Source organism: Nuphar pumila, chromosome 10 (assembly GCF_984573655.1).
Source record: "Nuphar pumila chromosome 10, dmNupPumi1.hap1.1, whole genome shotgun sequence".
Classification (NCBI taxonomy): domain Eukaryota; kingdom Viridiplantae; phylum Streptophyta; class Magnoliopsida; order Nymphaeales; family Nymphaeaceae; genus Nuphar; species Nuphar pumila.
The window spans coordinates 104,213,494-104,233,898 of NC_143258.1; the positions used below are offsets into that span (position 1 = coordinate 104,213,494).

A 20,405-nucleotide genomic window follows, 5' to 3' on the forward strand; every position below is an offset into this window, starting at 1 on the left:
CGGGCATAGTCAGAAGCTGATAAAAACTGGGTTCAGTTAGCATCCTGGTAGCATTGTGGTCGTGCCTGTCAGGTCCTAATGGGTATCGGGTCAGGCCAGATGGGCTGGCCCAATGTCCACGTCTAATGATCTCACCTCACTTATTCACACACACATGCACACAACATAAGAGGGAGTAAGACAAGGAACTAGAGCTTGCTCCACTCGAAAAAAGAGGACAAGAAGCTCACTACAACTCAGGGTCGCAGATGAGCTTGAAATGTCCAAGTTTGATACAATCTTGGAAGGAATCCACCTACCTCCTCTGCAGAGAGAAAAAAAAAAAACAGTTGTGATTGCGCTCTCGAAAGGTTTGACCATTTAATCATTCATCGGATCGGATGGTACTGCCCAGAAATTCCTTTAGGGGTAGGTTGCGAAGGATATAAAGAACAAGTGCCAAGGGCATGATCTCCTTCAACTTGTTCACACCAAAACATAAATATTAGTAAATAAACATAAATCGGAGCTAGTAGGGACAAGAAAAAATATGCATACCATATAATAGATCAGATTGAGAATTGTATGATCCAAAACCCTGAGTCTGCAGCGAGCGCCATGTTAAATGGAATCCACGAACGACACAGCACTAACCTGAAGCTGATCGAGGGAGCAATCATGCATGAAAACATAAGGTACAGATATTTTGTGACGGTTTTTAACATCTTTCTTGGTGCATACGGAAGCCGACTAGAACCAAGTGGTGCTGCTGTTTTGTTTTCTTGGATGGCCTTTGATTTGATCTGTTTTGTCTCTTTTCTTTTTAATCTCTTGTTCTGTTTCCTGGATAGTGTTTACTGTTGGGAAAAAATGTATTCTAGTGCAATTCATTGATTTCTTCATGTCTTTCATGTAGAATTTTGCAGACTTTCTTGCATTTATAATCGACATAAGTGATACTGTTGTAGCTGAGGTTGACGACAAGTCGTTATCTGTCAATCCAACATTGGCCCTGCGAACCGAACCTCCCTAGGTTGTGTGGTGATGATGTAGCTTGCTTTGAGCTGAGGCCCACTTTTTTTAATGTCTATATTATTGTATTTGAGTTATTAAATTTGCAGATATTTTCTCCATATTGTTTTCGAACCAAAATTAATTTCCCTTGCCGAGAATCTCAATAACGATATTTAAGACTTGTACCATGAATGAAAATGAATCTGGAAGAAGACAGCTTGCGTCAAAGGCAGGCAGGCATTTGATATAATATAATATACATAAAAAACTTAGAAAGGGGAATTTTGTACAGATATCAGGAACAGTTCACTAATATCTAATTTCAAACTCTATAAGCACGAAATTTCTCCACAGATTCAGAACTAACTGCATTTGCAACAAACATTCACGAGACCTCACTTCTCTCTGTGAATTGTTCCAGACTCTCCAGCCATGCAACCTCCTGAATAATTTGTGCATCAATGTTCGTGATTTTCTGGAATAAAGGCACCGAATCTCACATTCGCAGGCTGTGTTACAACTACATCCTCTATGAAGTAACAAAGGCATGACCCCAGGGTATACATCTTATGGTGTTTAAGTAAAAAGTAATCAAGTGCTGTTAACAAACATACAAGAAGATCAATCCAAGGACTGCTACCCACAAGTATGGAGAAGTCCAGAAGAACCTGCAGGCAAGCATCTATTGAGATCAGCGATGGAATAAATGCATTTTATTTCCAGTATAAATGATGCTCTGAGAAATGTATCATGTGACAATTGACAAGCATTCACCAACAAAGCATATGGATGAAAACAGAAATTATATTCAATCAATCAAGCAGTATAAAGTATAAACATCTGATGTAGAGTAAAAGACTGAGCGATATGAATAGTAAGGTATAAAACAGAGGACAGTGGAGAAGCACTGTTAGACAATGCCGCTCTAAGGTATTTGGGTCAATACAGCTGAGTGGCAATGATAAGGCAAGTGAATAAAAGGTTTAGTGAGACTGAGATTATGTATTCTTCAAGGAAGAGAAAGCAGGCTCCTCATTACAAAAATTTGCATAAACTCAATATCTAAAATAATAAATTAGCATCGAGATGGAGACAGCCAATTAACATGAATAGTTCTAGAGATCAATCACCTAACACGTGGCACCAATGTTTTAGAAGCTTGTGCTAGGGTTTTTATTGTTTATATCATACCTATGCATAAGAAAGGTTAGTCAGATTATCTTTTGTTGCGATCTTAACAAGCAAGCAATATTCATCCAGTGTAAATTATAGCATGTTGGTTAAGTGGTTAGCTAATGTCCATGGACTGTACTGACATAACACTACATGAAAAACTGATTTAATATGAGACCACACCATATGCTGTTAAATCTAGACTTGGCTACTGTGGTATCATCTTCATCAAAACCATCAAGCTTGAGGCAGGATGCACACACAATACAAGCATGCATGCGCACACACACAATACTCTGTTTACCACTGAGACCAGATGTACATGAACAGCCATTGCAAGTTTATTCAAAAAATGTTGGCAAGAAAATTTGATAAACAATGTCATAACGTAAATAACACAAACAAAATGAGAATCTAGATAGAGAAATAAACAGATGGATATTCTGAATCAACAATCAATAGTCTGATTTGCATCAGCAGAAGAGATAATACAATCGAACATAAGCATATTTCCCAGGCATGATGTAAAGATACACTAGTGAGATGAGTTTCCAGATACACTAGTGAGATGAGTTTCCAAAATTATGATCAAGCACAAAAAAAATCCTGACAGAGAGAAGAGATGGCAGGAAACACACACACAGGTGATGACCCTAAAAGAGCCACCCCTTTCAATAGATGCTTTATCATAAATCAGAGGCAATCCATAGTCATAAATAATATCAAATTTGTTGGCAACTGAAATATCATAACTCATAAGGGGCAGATTAAGACATCCGTTCAGAGAGAGGGAGAGAGTGAAAACCCTCTCAGAAAACACGACATTACTGCAGTCTCAAAATCATCCAATAACTAAACAAAAACCTTCTCAGAAAACACACAATTTATGTGATTTTTCATGTGTTTTAACTCCGGTGCTTCTTTCTATATGACTCCAAATGAGTTCATATTATTTGAATGTCATACTAACCTAAATAACTATTATATTTTAATCGTTGATGAAACTTTCTTAAAAATTAATATTTTTATTATTTTTCAAAAACAATAAATCTTTTACGTATCAAATATTATAGTAGTACTAAAATTGAATTTAAATCTTTTATTTGTTTCTCAAATTATGGATCATGAATATAAAGTCTTGTTTTCATCTAATGATTGTTTAATATAGGATCTCCAGTCTGGAAAGCCGATTGAGCGAGGCTGTAAAAGAGGAGATCTCTATGTTATGGACAATCTTGAGTTATCAAAACATACTTTTTGTAATTTTGTGAAAAAAAAATATAAAAACTTGACACAAAAAACTATAGTTAATACTTTTTATCTATTACCTCTTTATTTTATAGTGTCTCTTATTCATCTTTTGGATAATCATTTACTTAATTTTATTCCTTTTACAATAGGGGTTAACTTGGTTTTACTGTTGTTCATTTTGAATTTTTTCAAAACATAGTCAAGATATCTTTCTTGACTTAAGTACAACAATCTAGAATGCTTATCCCTTGTAATCTTAATTTTAAGTATGTATGATGTTTCACCCAAGTACTTAATCTCAAACTAAAATGATAACTAAGACTTGGTTTCATTAACCATTCCCATGTCATTTTCTACTATGAAAATATCATCTACATTTAAGGATAAAATGATAAACTTCCTCTCATTTTTTCTAAAAGATATATAGTGGTCTAACATGTTTGCCACATAACCTAATTTAGTAACTTCCTTATGAAAGATTATATATCATTGCTTGCATGACTGCTTTTGACCATATAGAGATTTCTTCAACCTATACACCTTATCCTCTTGACCTTTTATAATGAAACCTTCTGGTTGTTCTATATATATATATATATATATATATATATATATGGTCTCTTTCAGTTCATCATTCAGAAAAATTATTTTTATATCAATTTGATGAAATTCAAGGTCAAAGAATGCTACCAAGGTCAATATTACTCGAATAGAAGCAAACTTTACCACTAAAGAGTAAGTTTCTTTACAGCCAATAACCTCAAGTTTCTTTATAATCAATAACCTCATGTTGAGTATATCCTTTTGCAACTATTTTCGCTTTAAATTTTTTAATTGTTTCATCAGATTTATATTTCTTTCTTAGGACCCCATTTTGAACCAATTGAATTGCGACGGTTTATTTCTGACAAAAGTCTTATATGTACCTTCAATGAAAAGGAAGAAAAGCATGTTGAGTGTATCCTTTTTGCTGAGGGCCATCTTTCACAATGTAAAAATGTTGACAACGCTACTGATTTTCTTGCAAGCGGTCCCTCACGCATGGTGATGATGTCATCAACCTGATTTTCTTGCCAGAGGTCCCTTGCTCATGGTGAGGACATCGGTGTCTTTATTTTCTTGTCGAAGGCCTCTTGCGGTTAGTGAAGACACATATATGAGATGACTGAAAATTTAATGATTTGTAAAATTTCATTTTCTTGTTTGTTTTTTCCCTTTCCTCTTTAGCATATATGAGACGACTCTGCAAATCCTAAAGGTGAAAACTAATGTCATTCGTGATACAATTGATGCTCGGATGTAGGCTCTTTTGGTGGGTACTTGGTTTCTAAGGGCTTTGGTTTGTCTATCCCTGCATGTTGCATTAAGGGCACGTTTGAAAGTAAAAAAATGTAGGAAAAGTGATACAAAATAAAAAAAATCCTTAAAGTTTTTTTTACCCTTCCAAACGAAAGAAAATTTCTCTTTAAGAGAGTTTTTCTAAAAAATATTCCTATATTCGAGAAATTGAGTGTTTTTTTTATAAGAAATATTCTTCCACCTCTCCCAATGAAAGAATGTTTCCTACTATGAGAAAATGGTAAGATCTACTCTCTATCACCACCATTACCCATCATCTCATCATCACCGTCCATCTCACCACCACCACCCACCTCTCGAAAAACTACCTCCTCACAATGATTTTTCATTATCCATTACCATCATTCATCTCACCACTACTACTACTATCCATCATCACATACCTCCCAAAAAATGGTACCAGAGAAGCTCCACTACTATCACCCCGCACTCCCACCACATGATGATTTTTCACCACCATCACCCACATCCTGAAAAATGGCATCAGAGAAATTCAACAACCATCACCCACCTTCCAAAAAATATGTCAGAGAAGCTCCACCACCACCCCCTCTTCTCTCTTATTTTTTTAAGATTTTTTATTTTATTTTTCTCATACTACCTAAACACAAAAAAGTGAAAATTTTTCATTTAAAAAAAATATCATATCAAAACGTCTCTTAAGCAAAAATTTCTTTTACTATGAGAGTTTTTTTTGCTTCTTAATGTGCCTTAAGAGTGTATGGGCGATTGAGGCACATTGAGAGGCACCTTTATCCATTTAGACCAAACCTAACACTTTGACTTTTAGTTTTACCTTATTTAACTGTTGGTCTGTTTTGGAGGGCCTTGATTTTGGTCAATGGATCCCGACCTTGGTCAATTTAAACAAAAATTTAAAATAATGGATTTATGACCATTAAAAGTCGTTTACAACTCAAAAAACATTCTTAGCCTTCCTATGCCTGTAAAGACTATTCATTTCAACTTATTCTTCATCAGAATCTCTAATTCTTGTGCTTTTCTTGTTTTTTTTTTCATTTTTCCCTTGTTTGACTTACAAGTTTGTGTGTTAGAAATCCTTTGGTCTTGCAAAGCAGTGACTCTCTTAATGTTTAAACCTAATTGTGTCATGGGACTCAATTACACAAAATTATAAAATTATAGTTCGTTGAAAATTTTGAAGTGGAGATTGAAGTTCTAAAAATACCAATTTTAAGAATATGCCTCTAGGTTTGGGATCTCAATTTTACAAAAGCATGTTTTGGCCATTTCTTTTGAACACAAACAACATACACGAACCCACATTTGTTTTTGCAGTGCCGATGCATGTTGATGTTGTCACCTATATCGGTGTTAACACCAATGGCTTCTAATTGCAAAACACGCACATATACTTTAAAGTAGACTCAATACCTTGTTTGGTAGAAGCAATTGGCATGATTATCGTTCATGTTTCTAAATGGTGTCAAACTTGCTTTTAAGGTAAGGCCAATTTGTTTATAAACAACTAAAATCTTTCTTGGCTTAGATTCCATAAATTCTGGTTTTCAGGTGGCATCAATTATATGCCCTTTTAGAAAGGACAAGGATTTATACTTTGACATAAGAGCATAAGAAAACACTCAAGTCCATAAGGTCAGCTCAGATATTTGGTAAAAAAAACATACTCTTGCAAAGCCTTGCAAGTCGGTCAAAGAAAATACCAATGGGGCTCCACTTGTCTAGCAGGAGCAGTTAGTGCACGCCACCTTGTGTGGGGATGTTGCAAGTTCTAACCGCAAATGGTATGGTTGTATGACTGATAAGGGTCTGCCTAACCTCAGCTTTCTTTGTCGAAAAAAAGCTGGTCAAAGAAATTTAACTGAATTACATCTTTTGAAAATACTCAAATTTTCAAAATCCCAAACCCACACTCGGGGTGATCAAGTGTATGCACATTACCAACCTAGTGCACATTAGATACCAACAAAAATTCTTAGAATCATAGGCTTATATATGAGTGGAAGACCTGTGCATGAAATATTCAATTTTATAAGTCTGGGTATACGTATCGTATTACATTGATCTTTTTCAACCGCATGCCTAGTTATAGGTAAAACTCACAAGTAGAGGTATCACACTATTGCATCATAACATATGTATAACATGTCACACATATAAATCTCATAAGTGCTCCTGACACTATAAAGGTTCTCTGGAACCACGTGTTTAGTTTCGAGCTTTAGTATGCTCATGATCACGCTAAGAAAAATAGCTTCAATGAAAATTATCTTTTACTGATACGCCAATGGAGACATGTCAGTAAAAAAGTAATTTCTTGTAGTGAACGATCCCAACTATCACCATCCAAGAATGAGTCATCTCACTATATCATATTTCCTAAATAACAGTCACCCTTCATTATCTCACGATCACTAGGTCAAGAGGCTTTCATGCACCAAAGCTAGGTGTCGATTCTCCAATATCAACCCACAATTTCTTATTCAAGGCTACATTCTTGACCTCCATAGATAACTGCTCTTGAAGTTAATGGTTATGTTATGGAACAATGCTTCAAACTATCGATGGATAGAAAAAAGTAACACGAGAAAAAGCAAAAGAAGAAAACAGCTACACACGAAGAACAAGATTTTAGTGGTTCGGTAAGTATTACATACACCCACGATTGCACTGAACCTTATTCTTTCTTGGTTGAAATGCAATACAAGAGCAAGATTGTCTCCTTTGAATATGAGTCTATTAGTGTAGTTGAATATAACAATGAGTCAAGCATAAAATTATACAACTACCTTTCAAAAAGATCTCCTAGAGGCTAACCCCTCTGAACTCCCATTTTACAAGAAGGGGGGCCATCCTCTCTCTAACCTCTGCCAATTTATCGCAAAGTAGGATCTGCAAAAATTAAGAACTGATATCTGGATAAAAATAGGCTCCACACTCCTCCAATAGGTTATGAACAAAAGACTCACTTAGCTATACCCCATCATCAAGAAAAAGGGGAACAGTTAGTGGCACGTGCCAACAAGCTTTGGGTTCATTGCAAGTTGCTTCATATCGCTACCATGTATGCGTTTAACTCCAATATAACTTGTAATCTTTTCATGACAAACATTTTTTCATAAACTAACTTTGAAGTGTATGTTTTTTTTTTCCTAAAGCAAGCTTGGATATTGCTATAATCTTGAGACCTAGGAAATCATGAATGTAAATGGCATTGCCTAAACTCCAAGAACTGGCAAGAACATTTTGCTTTGGCATTGCATAAATATTAATGATATTTTTAAATATTATGATCTTATTGTAATAAGGTTGATAGTTTACTGAAAAACGTGATACTTCCTATCTCAAATATTTAAAAAATTACCACGTTTTTTCTTTAATATTAACTCAAGAAGGTTATTTATGTGGTGCTTTGATATTTTAATTATGTTTTATTTACATTTACATGTTTTATAGTCCTACAGCCAATATATTCTTTAGAAAAATGTGTGCTTTTAAAATATCACGAGATTATCTCTCGTTGAGATTTTTCCAAGAATGAGAATTATGCGTTCTTTTAACGCAAATGGCCACCGAAAGCGAATTAGATTTTCCGTCATTTGTGTAGAATAATCCACTCTAGGCTTTTTGTTAGTGAAAATAACGTTAAGGACACATTTTATTTCACCAAAAAAAATGGTCAACCAATTGATTTTAGAACCAAGAATGTCCTTGGAACAAAGTTCGAAGAACTTGGGCACATAATAATTTTTTTTTTACTCGTTGAAAAAAACAATAAAATTTAAAATAAAATGCAGGATTCGTAAATATGAAACAAGCAAGGCAGCTTTCAGTAAGTTGCTCAATCAAGACCTATATAAAGTTGCTCGATTTTGCAGGCGAAATGGCAAAGTCTAAAGTCATGACGTGGTCCTGTGCCAAGCTGAAGGCCCAGGTTCGAATCCCTCTGCTACATGGGGCTTATGAGATAGCTTGCCTGAGACTGCACGAACATCTTCTCTGGTTAGGACGATTCAACGTCCTAAAACTTTGACCCAAACCCAACCCGTTCTATATGTGGGCCGGGTTCAGGTTGGCCCGTGGGCAATGGGGCCAGAGTTATTTATTAATTTTTAATAATATAAAATTTTAAAATATTAATTAATTGCATAGTAACTTAGTAACTATAATTATTACCTAATTAATTGCAATAATTTTATGAAAACTAAAAAGACAATTAGTTGGGAACTGAGAACTTGTTAATTATTTATTATTTACCTTATTAATTACACTAATTATTAGTTGAGTTTGGGCAGGGTTGGGTCGACCCGCTTCACATTGGCCCATTGGGCTGCTCTTCAAACCTGAGCCCGTTAAGAACTGGGTCAAAGCCCGTAGTAAATGGACTGGGTCATCTTCAACCGGGCCGCACTTAAAGCTCAACCCATTCTTACTCTATAATATAGTTTCATTTCAATAAAAGTTCCCAAAGCTAAACATAATCTTTGGCATTGACTCTTGATAGACTTGACGGGACACAAAACACAAAAAATTGCTACCACGTGCAGTGATTGTCTATATAAAACAAAAGAATTGGGACGTTGCAAGTTCGAACCCCAAATGGTATAGTTGTATAACTGGTAAGGGTCTGCCTAACTCCAGCTTTGTCTGTCCAAAAAAAGCACAAAACATAGAAGATAGCAATAACAAATTTCTATTTTTGTGTGGCTATATGATTGTACAAATTGCATTAAGAACCTGATCACCCTCTGGGGATAAGGCCTGTCAGGTGTGGGGCCAAGAGCTGATAGAAGACGATCGAGTGCTTAATGCACAATTTTTGTCTTGATCCGGACTCTTTTGTGTAAAACGGAGTTTTTTTTGAAGTATTTGGACCCGATCATTAGACCTGCTCGCACTTGACATCGATATCTCACCACCCATCTGTTGAAGAGTTGACAACGGACTGACAATCCTTGGTTTTTGCATGTCACATGAATTGACAATTATACTCCTCAAATAAACAAAATGAGTTGTCAAGCTCTATATTAGGGATGGCAGTTGACCAGGGGAAAGCGGGCCTCGGCCCGTCTCGCCCAGTTTGGGGCAGGGATGAAGGGTATGAAACGTGGATGGAGGCGGGGACGAAGGTTAAAATCCATTCCCGTTCGGGGGTGGAGGCGGGGATGAACATGCACTCATCCTCGCCTCGCCTCATCCCCGTTTGAATCGGGAATGGAGGACATGAAACAGGGATGAAGGCAGGGATGGAGGATAAAATTCATTCCCCACAGGGGATGGAGGCAGGGGTGGAGGATAAAATCTTGAGGCGGGGCGGGGGGTAGAGACCTTGTCCCCCGCCCCCCACTGCCATCCCTACTCTATATTTAAATAAATGGGATGGATCATTGGTACGGAATTCTAGCTCAATATGCAGATAGATGTTAGACCTCTAGTAGATCGAAGAACCTTTTTAGATATCCCAAGGATGAGAGACTTAACTATGACTGTCGTGACAACGTAAAACTCTTTGGGCTTATCCTTTGCCCCAAGAAAGTCATCATACTTCGGCTTGCGCAAGGGGTGACACCCATGGGATTTGATCCTAGACCCCCTTGCCTAGTGGCCTAGGCCCGATTCCACTATGCCAAACCCCTTTGGGGGCAAGGATTGGGAAACCTAGATCCAATACTTTTTCAAATCTACTCTTATCTAAGCGAAAGATTTTGCTTGCAAATTCAAGTCCAATAAGCAGAGGATGGATTCTGGTGCAGGCCCAATAAGGAAAGGGAGACAGAAGGCCAAGTGGCTCTTGATTCAGGGGATTTGGTTATAGCTAATGATGTCAATGGGACGGGTTTGGTTCGGACCCAGGTGAAACCAGACCTGACCCTGATTTTTGGATATGGTATTGGGTCCAAACCCGAATCTAATATAACTCACCATAAGAAAAACCATACTTGGACCTAATAATAACTACATGAACTAGACCCGGGCCATACTCAGTAAAACGGTATTTTTTATCATTTTTACATTGAAAAATTGTGGGTTGGGCCCAGGTCTCGTATACAATTTCACAAAATACCCAGGTTCATGTATCCGGTCCCGAGTCTTAATAAAGTCTTCTTATTTATCACCATATCCCAGACCCCATGGGGCTTGGTTCGGGTAAACGGTAAACCCAACCCGTTGACGCCCCTTAGTTATAGCCGAAGGAGGGTCAGATTTTGGATTAGCCCAGTGTTAAAACTCTCAACTCTCAAGTCAATAATTTTATATGAGAAACCACTGAAGTTAATCACCCTCCATCATGTCTTGGGCCCTTGACAGGTTAAAAGATCAGGGAAAATATGATTGCACAAATATTTGTGCATTAAGCACCTGATCACCCTACTTCTGTGCCATGTTATTGCACCCGAACCGGAGTCGGCTCCAACAGACTCTATCCCCAAGATGGAGGGTAGACAATTTTTTGTGCCATCATATGGCACCTGATCGGGTCTCTCCTAACCATCCAATTGACAGCTAATGTCATTCCTAATGTGGACTAATCTTAACCATCTAGATGCATCGGGTGGACGGCTAAGAGCGACGTGTGTCACAGGATCGGATCCAAATTGACTGATCACTGAATATAGAACCCGACTCAATGAAGCATTTTTCTTTCTCGTTTCGACTCGTGTCTAAGATGAATCGACTCGGCGACCCAGACATAGAACCCGGATTGTGAATTCAAAGAATGATAACGGCCTTTATCGTAATTTCATATTTCTCCCTCGCTTCCCGTAGGCTTCGCGGGTTTTTCCTCTCGCCGATCGATCCGAGAAGAAGGAGAAAGAAGAGAAGATTCAGAAACCCTAATTCTTCGTCTTCTTTCCCTACGTTCTCACTCTTTCTTCAGCTCTCCGATCCCTCTTCTTCTTGTTGCTGCATTTTTAGGTATAGTGTTTTTTTTCTTTGTTTCTTTGCGCGGATGAATCTCGGGATCTCGCGGTGAAGGAGGATCTGAAAACCATAGCTTCTCCCGGTGAGGAGAGGGGATCCGGAGGGAGAAGGAGAGATAGGGGGGAAGAGGGAGGTGGGGGTGGGGTGGGGGGGGGGGGGGTGGCATGGGAGGCGTCCCGTCCACGCCCAGGAAGGGCGTGCGACCGCGGCAGAAGGCGGAGGGACTCCTCGGCGTCTTCGTCGGCGAGAAATCGGTCCCGCTCTCGTCGGATTTCTGGCAGGATCTGCTCGAGCTGCCCTTGACCCTCCAGTGGCCGCAGGAGAGCGTCCTTCACGCCTGCCGGACTCTAGGTCAGTTGCCGATTGCCTTGTTTCGCGTGATTTTTTGGATCCTCTATTTATTTCCGATGCATTTCTTGATATCTTGTTCTATTTTCGCCCTGAATTATGTAAATCGCGTGGTTTGCCTTACTCTTCTTCGACCACCATTCCCCAACATCGCCAATATTTGGAAAAAAATGGCGATTTTAATTGTTTTTTTATCCAGTTGAGAAAACGTGAAAATGTCGCGATATTTTCTAAATATTGATGATAGCATAAATATTGCGATGATATTACGATAATATCATGATATTTAAAAAAAATCTTATTATATATATTTTAAGCACACTTTCTTTTATTCTTTGTGTCTTTTATAGTTTAGAAACTTCTCTAACTGTTTCTTTATAATGTCATAAGAGAAAAATTAAAACCTATTATTATCTGTTTTATTTTCTTTGTAATTTTTAAAATTTTAAAACTCCCGGGTTTTTTTCCTGAGAAAAACCCTAGCGAAGAATTTTGCAGAGATCGATACTGGTGACTGATATAAGCACGATATTTTTTATTTTTGGATTTTTAATGTTCCACGATATTTTTGAAGGTTTTTACTTGGGAAAAAGTCTTTAAATTCAAGAAAACAGTGATACTGGTGAGTCATTTCTATGTTCGAGTGCCTGCACATGAGTCATACATCCTGTTACAACATTTTCAATTTAGGTTAAGAAGTGACTAAAGGTATACTTACCACGAGCATCACTTAAATCAGGTGACCTGTTATGCACATGAAAGTTCTTATAGAATGCATTAGGTTGATCATGCCTAGCTAGCCTGATTTCCTTCTTTGGGAAGAGTTGGTGCTTCTCAGTTGAACATATTTAAGCTAGTAAAATTTATTGTGTTATTCTCTTGGCTGGAGATAAAGCATGGCAATCTCGACTGTTTCATTTTCAGAACATAAAGTATGGCTGTATTGCATTTGCTTGTCCATAACATATCTAGTTCTTATAGAATGCATTAAGCAATGTTATTAAAATAGGCCTGAATCGGCCCAACAGCTATTCTAAAAGGGCCTATTCAATTTTGGGTTTTAAATATTCTTTTAAGGTTGTTGCAATTTTTTAATATATTTTAAATATATTGTATTTTCAAATGGCACGTGTCATTTGATGGTGAAAGCTGACCAATTCAGCTTTGATTCGATTCAATTTATTTATTTTTTAAGAAATCGATTCACTTAGTGAACCGATTTTAACAACAACATTGGCATTAACAGCGAAGCATACAATTAAAATAAAATTATACCTGTAACTTTTTCATGTGGTTGAACCATTAGATAAACTAGTAGAGTTGGTTCATTCCATATTTGTGCATTATTTGATTTTCAATTTTTTTTCTCATAAAGTTTGGTAAGTTGAATGCTCATGGGGTTTTGTTGTTGATTACTTTGTGCTTATGCAGCACAGAACAACCACTACACGCGACATCTTACGAAGATTATGGTTCTTCTAGTTTGGTGTTTGCAAGAATTGATGGCTGTAGGTGCAGGGCCTTCCACTCTTTATGTGAAAGCTATAAATGCAGCACATATATCTTCTATTTTCTTGAGGTACTTCATTGAACAAGCCAAGAGTGACAACTTCGATGAGCTCTCTCTCAACCTTGATGAAGAAGAAATGCAGAATAATTTTCCTATTGGTAATCACTAATCAGTTACTTCATTATTAGTTTGAGTAGGAAGTTTATTACAACAGGAATACCAACCTCTCTCTCAGTGACTTCATAATTAATTTGACTGGTAATTTTATCGCAACAAGAATACCTCCCTCTCTCTCTCTCTCCATTGGAACATATTCCTGTTTTGGGATAATAGCAAACAACCCCTCAGGGTAATGTGTTTGCAACCAGATTCATGACCTTGCAGTGATTTGGTTCTCGGTGATCTAATGAAAATGTTTTTGATTTTTCTTGCGATTAGCCATGGACAAAACCTGGTGATCTGTCATTTTGAATGTGTACTTTCACTTATGGCTCTTTAGTTACTGGCTGCTAGTTGCTAGGAAACAATTAAGGGTGTGTTTGATTACATAGGAGGAAAAAACCTTTAGGCAAAGTTTGTAAAAAAACCTGTGGTGCTCACACTTTTCCCTTGTGCAAATACAAACCAAAGAGGTGTCTTTTTTTGGGTAAAGAAACCTTTATCTCCATCTCTTGGGATGCGGCTTTTCAACTTAAAAAAAAAATCTCTCAAAATTTATGGGCTGCATGGTTGAGCATAAAGTTTCTAGCGACTATTTCCCATGTGCATCAAATACGCCCTATCTAAAAATCTTCCTGTCAATGTGCATGTTAGGATTTAATGACATAACAAAATGATAGACTTCGACTAATGCTTACCCAAATTACAGTTTGAATTGTATTGAAAGCTTTTTATAACTCATATATTGAGCATTTATTCTAAAGTAATGGTCTGTGTGTGCATGCTAGAAATGGTGCATTGTTGAGTGCCAATAAAGTTGTATGATTAATATGTTTGCTTTTGGACGATTCATATTTGAAAAATATGATACCAGATAAGAGCCAATGAATGGAAATGGGGCATGTTACTCATTTTGTATTGAGCATGATTGTTGGAATGTAGCTGATAATACTTATTTTTTTCTACCAAAGAAATGAATGCAAAGTGCTGAAACATGTATTTTATGGTATGCCTTCATTATGTGATAAGCATTGCCCTTGAGATTTTGAAAATCTCGTGATATTGTCATGATGTATTCACAAACTGTAATAATCCCAGTAATATTGTGAGATTTTCAAAATCTTGCTTATTTTGAAAATATAGCATATTATCGTGATTTTGAATGTTGCCAAATATCATATGTTTACTCTTAGGAAAGGCACTTTTGTACATTATGCCCCCCTTCAAACTCAAAAAACAATCTAAAGAGGCAGGTTTGGGATGTTACATAAGGATATTTTATGGAAGCGTTTACAGGTTTGTTGTTTGTAAAAACAATCTAAAGCGGCATATTCCTTTGGGTGTTTTATGATCATGAATTAAATCTGAAACATAAACTTTTAATGAAATTGACATGCAAAATGAACATGTGAGAATATAGTGAACAAAGGTATTTGATATTTTTCAGAACAGAAGTATATTGTTTCCATTGGAGGTAATACATCAAGGTTGTTTGTATCGTTACCGTTGGGGTTTACGATACAATACACACTCGTATCACGATACGAGTGTGTATCGTACCCATATAAGGTGTATCGTACGATACACCCCTGTATCATGCTGTATTGTACGATACAGGGCATATCGTACGATATGGGTTTGACACACTTAAAAATGACTTGAAACTTGATTTTTTTGTTTTGGGTTTAAAAGGCCTCTTGAGGGCTGAGTTCTTTGTGTCTAGAGGTTGTTAAAAGGGAACCCACACACCCTAGGTTCTGTGAGATTGATTTGGGGGGCTGATTCATGTGCAAGGAAGAGGGATTTTGCGATATTCTCAAGTAAGAGTGCATTTCTACCATTTTTCTACTCAAGGAAGTGGGTTAAGGTAAAAATTTCTATTCTTTGCTTCTTATTGAGTGTTTTTGGGGGAATATGACATAAGAGGATCCGACATGGCAATGGGGCACTCAAGTAGTGAGTGAAAATCGATGAATAATCAAGTGCAAGTATTGCCAAAATTCTTTTTCGGGTGGTATCTCTCAGTTGAAACATCATTTAGCTATGACACATCATAATGTGCAAGCATATATGTCAAGAAAATTGGCGAATGCCGTAAAATGCCAATGCCAACAATTACTTGATGATCTAAGAGGAAAAAGACAAGAGAGATGAATGTGACAAAAAAGGGGTATGCAGAGCCTTGGGAGAATGTTATTACGAAGATGAGCTCCCTACTTTTGATCCTACAACCTGTAGCATAGGATCAGAAGTAGGAAGTTCTCACAAGAACAATGCAAAATATTAATTATCTTGCAATTAAGAGCATACCACAAGACTCATACTTTCATATTACATAAAAGAACAAAATAACCAAGTTTATGTACAATTAAGTGTTAAATAACTAAGTTTTTTAATAAAACATGATACATTAATAATCATAATAATCTTCGTCATCAATATTTTCTTCTCCTCCTCCTTCGACATCCACATCGTCTCCAAGATACATGGGGTCTTCATCATCTACCTCTTGTGCTCCTTTCATGTTAATCCACTGATGTTCTCTTCATTCAAAAGAGTCTTTGCATCTTCTTCAACCCATGCATCCAATGTAAGGAAATACAAGTGCCAAAAACAATGTCACAAAGTGACTAGAAGAAAGCACAATCACATAAGCACAATGTCTCTAATGGACAAGATGCAATATGCCACAAATTGCAAACTAAAACATACACAAGAGAGAAGAGAACTTGAAATAATATTTGAGCCTTTATTTAAATGCTTGAAAAAGCTTTGAGAATAATAGGGGAGAAGTCCCCTTTATATACACCACAAGAGGGGCCAAGGGAAGCTCCCAAAAGAGTCGTTGGGAGCTCCCCAACGGTCACATTTGTGACTGTTCGAGAGAGTCCCAACAACTCTTAAAGAATCCCCTTTTTACCCCTTTAATAAACCAAAAAGAAAAGAAAAAATACAAAAATATCCCTAATGGACATGAATATTTACAAAATGATGAAAAAATCTAATTGCCCTTAGTGGGCATTACAAAAGATATATATATATATATAAATAAATATATATATATACATATATATGAAATATATATATATATATATATATATATGTATATATATAACATCTATACAAGTGTGTATCGTAAACCCTATAAGTAACGATAAGTATCATACAATATGGCACAATACGGACAACCTTGTTATAAACCACACTTTGTTCCTTGGATTGACCATGGAGGTCAGTTAAAATGATCTACATGTGCAAACTAAAATTATCGAAAGTACCTAAATTGACGACATCGATAGCAACGGATTTTAGTTATAATAAGTTGAAGAGTGAAAATGCCTTTGGGAAGTATTGGTAGATTATTTGATGTCTTAGCAGTCCACATGCTACTGTATGCTATCTTTGAGTTGGTATCTTTTGGTTTGCCACCTTGGTCTTCCATCATGATATCGCACTACTTTTTTTTTTACAGGCAGACCGTTTTTTTTGATGAAAAAATAAGAAAAGAAGCACTTTTTAAGGCACATTTAATTCAGGAAAGTTTCCATGTTTGCATCACTTCGGAAAAAAAAATGGGCCCCACTTTTTTGACATGTTTTACCATTTTGATAGGTCTCCCTGTGCAATCAAATTGACCCTTAAAGAGTGCCAGTCCTGGGATGCCCAATGCAATATATATATACAAACCTGGCCATCTATCTTGAGCACTAAGGTACTAATACTGACTGAATGCTGGGTATAAGATGAAAGAAGAGCTGCTCCCAGAACCAGTGAGAATTGTACCTGATTCTTCTGAACTCTTATAACTACTGGCTGGCTAGTGCAAGGCCCTGTATTTTTAGACTAGAAAGGGTTAGTACTTTGTCCAAAGAAACCAGCCATCCAAACGTGACAACTCTAAGGGAGGAGATCCACCCCATAGTGATTCACATGCAGGCATGCTATTGTCATAAAAAGTGTGACTTCAATGATGCCGTACTTCTTTTATGTGCTAAACCTCCTAACATTTTTTCTCTTTGGCAAATGTTTTGGGTTGCTTATTCCAATGTTATCCCATGCATGCTTTTAGTATGCCAAATTAATGAGTTGGTCTATTAGTGGCATTTTACTGGTATCTTATGAAGAGTTTATATGCTGAATTTTTAATAAAGAGGCTATAATATATAATGCAAAGTCCATACAGACCATGGTGTTTTTACCAAAGTGTGCAATCTTTTACTGTTAAAATTTGGCCTAATTTTTTATAGTAAGCAGCTCCATCTGTGGCATGGTTTATAATTCTTTCTGGGGACACCTTATGGCAACCCTTTCTCATGTGTTAAGATGAGCAAAGTGAATTTCTTTACACTTCAAGTATTTCTTTCCTCATTTTTGCTCCTCATTATGAATTACTGTGGCACATTGATAGTTGATAATGTGTACTTTTCATGTGAATTTGAATTTCTATTCAATTAATTTTCTCTCCCTGCATGATTTTCATGCTTTAAGGGTTATTATGTTTCAGACTGTAATATTTCAGGTTTAAATGCTTGAAAATTAACCATGATTATGTTTGCTCCAAATTATCCTGAGTTTTGTTTTATTCAGTTATTCTTGTTTCAAATTATTTTAAGCTATATTCTTGGGAGTTAACTGTGAGCTTAGGGTGATGGTTTGGTTATGGCAGACCGTAACAATGAAATTTTCATCATAAGGGGTTTACTGAGCTTTATCAGCATCTCAGAAATAAGGTTTATCCTGATTCTCAGAATAAATATACTTTCCTGTTTTAGTAGTTCCTAATGGTATTTTGCTGATAATTCTTACTATACTTCATTGCAAGTTCCCATTCATGTCTCCTCCATCATGAGGTGCTTAACTTGATGCTTGTGGCTATGTCAACCCAGCTTCGTTTTGGGCCCGCTCCAGGGCCAAAAGATGTTCATCCATTTATTGATGCTGTGATGGTTCAAGTAATGATCAAGAAATCTTGAATTTTTGAATTATGAATGCCATAACTCTAAGTGGTATTTGCTTGACTCACTTATCTTTCTTTTTGCAGGAATCTGGCTTAGTTCACTCTGTCGTTCAGAGGTTGTTGCTTACTTATATTACAAGACCTCAGATACCTTTCAATTCTACCTCTTATCCTATTTCTGGAGGCCAACCTGGTGTTCTACAGAAAGTTAGTTCTGCGGCTGGTATGTATATTTTGAGTATCAAATTGCAAACATTTATATAACTATAATATTTCCATTCATTTGATAGTATCCTTTTTTACTTCCCTTCATGTCAAGTTGGTGTTCGATATTTTGGCATGAAATAGATAATATTTCATAGAAATAATCCATAAACTAATCATATATCATAAAATGTTTGAGGTTTGTGCACTTTACCTTAGGTAAGGTTATTAAATAACTGCACCAATATGTGCTCTGACTGACCTTTCAGGTTTTCAAGCTGCTTTTTCTTTTCTACAAAATGACTATGGGATAACGTTAGAACTTACTGAAAAAGGGATCCTGCATAAAAATATTTTGTCTGCATACTCCAGAGCAAAATAGGTTATTGAATATAAAAATAGACAAATTCCTGAAACCACCCAAGAGCTCCTCTTTTCTACTTGTGCTTCAAAGCCTTTTTAGGCATAACCTGTGTATGGAACTACTGCTAATTAATTGTGTGCCTTCAGGTATTTTTGTAGGAATCTTGCCATGCCAAAACCTCCATGGACACCCACTAGACTAATCATTCTTGAAAGTTTTTGTAGCACTTATGTTGCTTTATTGCCCAACCACGAGATAAACAAACTCTCGTAAAATCGTAAAATGTTGTTGCGTGGGTATCTTGAGGGTCACAAATGGTATTCTTGTTTTGATCTTGTGTTTAAAAGATTGGATGCTTAGATCTATGTTTATAAAAGATTTTCCCTATTGAAAGGTGTGAGGTGATGCTTGTAGTTAAAGACTATAATCAACAGTATGGAATTGATTATGCAGATGCATTGGCCCACAAGTTCATACAACAACTATTTTAATTTTCATTGGAGTAGCCATTAGCTAGACATTGAGATTTGTGGCAGTTAGATTAAGAAATGCATTCTTGAATGGAGGTTTGTACCTACCTCAAGAATTGTATTGTTTCAAGCAAGTCCATAAGTTTGGTTTTAGAAATTAGCTAAGTGGTATGGTGAGTTGGCTTTTGATAGAGTTACCATGATCCTTGCTTGTATCTACTTCCTCATGAGTACATTGTTTAATTTTGCTTTATGTATTGCGGTGCATATTGGTTCATATTCATAGGGTGTGACTAAATTTTTTATGCTGGCTGTCATTGGCCTACCCCCAACCCTCCTTCTTTATTCGGGTTTGGGACCGACAGTGTATAACTAAACAGTTATACACAGGCGGAGTTTATAGATAATGTAGTTGAGGTCCGTAGGAAGGGTGATAGGATTTTACTTATTCAATTAGTATTAGGTACGGATATTATTAATATTATTAATGTTTATGCACCTCAAGTAGGTTTAGATGATTCCATTAAGCGTCAATTTTGGGAAGATTTAGATGGAGTAGTACAAGGGATATCTTATGAAGAAAAGCTTTTCATCGACGGTGACCTTAATAGACATGTAGGCATTAGTAGGGATGAATTTGAGAGTATCCATGGAGGCTATGGTATAGGAGAAAGAAACGAAAGTGGAGAAAGGATTTTAGATTTTGGTTTG

At 36.6% G+C, this 20,405-nt stretch overlaps 1 protein-coding gene across 3 annotated transcripts in view; it reads left to right on the top strand.

The window, feature by feature from the left end:
* The first annotated feature begins 11,839 nt into the window (after positions 1-11,839).
* The window catches only part of LOC149827733 (uncharacterized), a 41,360-nt gene continuing 32,794 nt past the window's right edge, over positions 11,840-20,405 (top strand). For 2 of the 3 annotated variants that reach the window (XM_090019575.1, XM_090019576.1), the window contains exons 1-5: positions 11,840-12,033; positions 13,462-13,698; positions 18,366-18,429; positions 18,522-18,651; positions 18,741-18,879. In XM_090019575.1, the coding sequence (XP_089875701.1) occupies positions 11,847-12,033; positions 13,462-13,698; positions 18,366-18,429; positions 18,522-18,651; positions 18,741-18,879 (757 nt within the window). In that variant the 5' untranslated portion in view covers positions 11,840-11,846. The remainder of the gene's footprint in view (positions 12,034-13,461; positions 13,699-18,365; positions 18,430-18,521; positions 18,652-18,740; positions 18,880-20,405) is intronic. The other variant, XM_090019577.1, reaches the window with a different exon arrangement.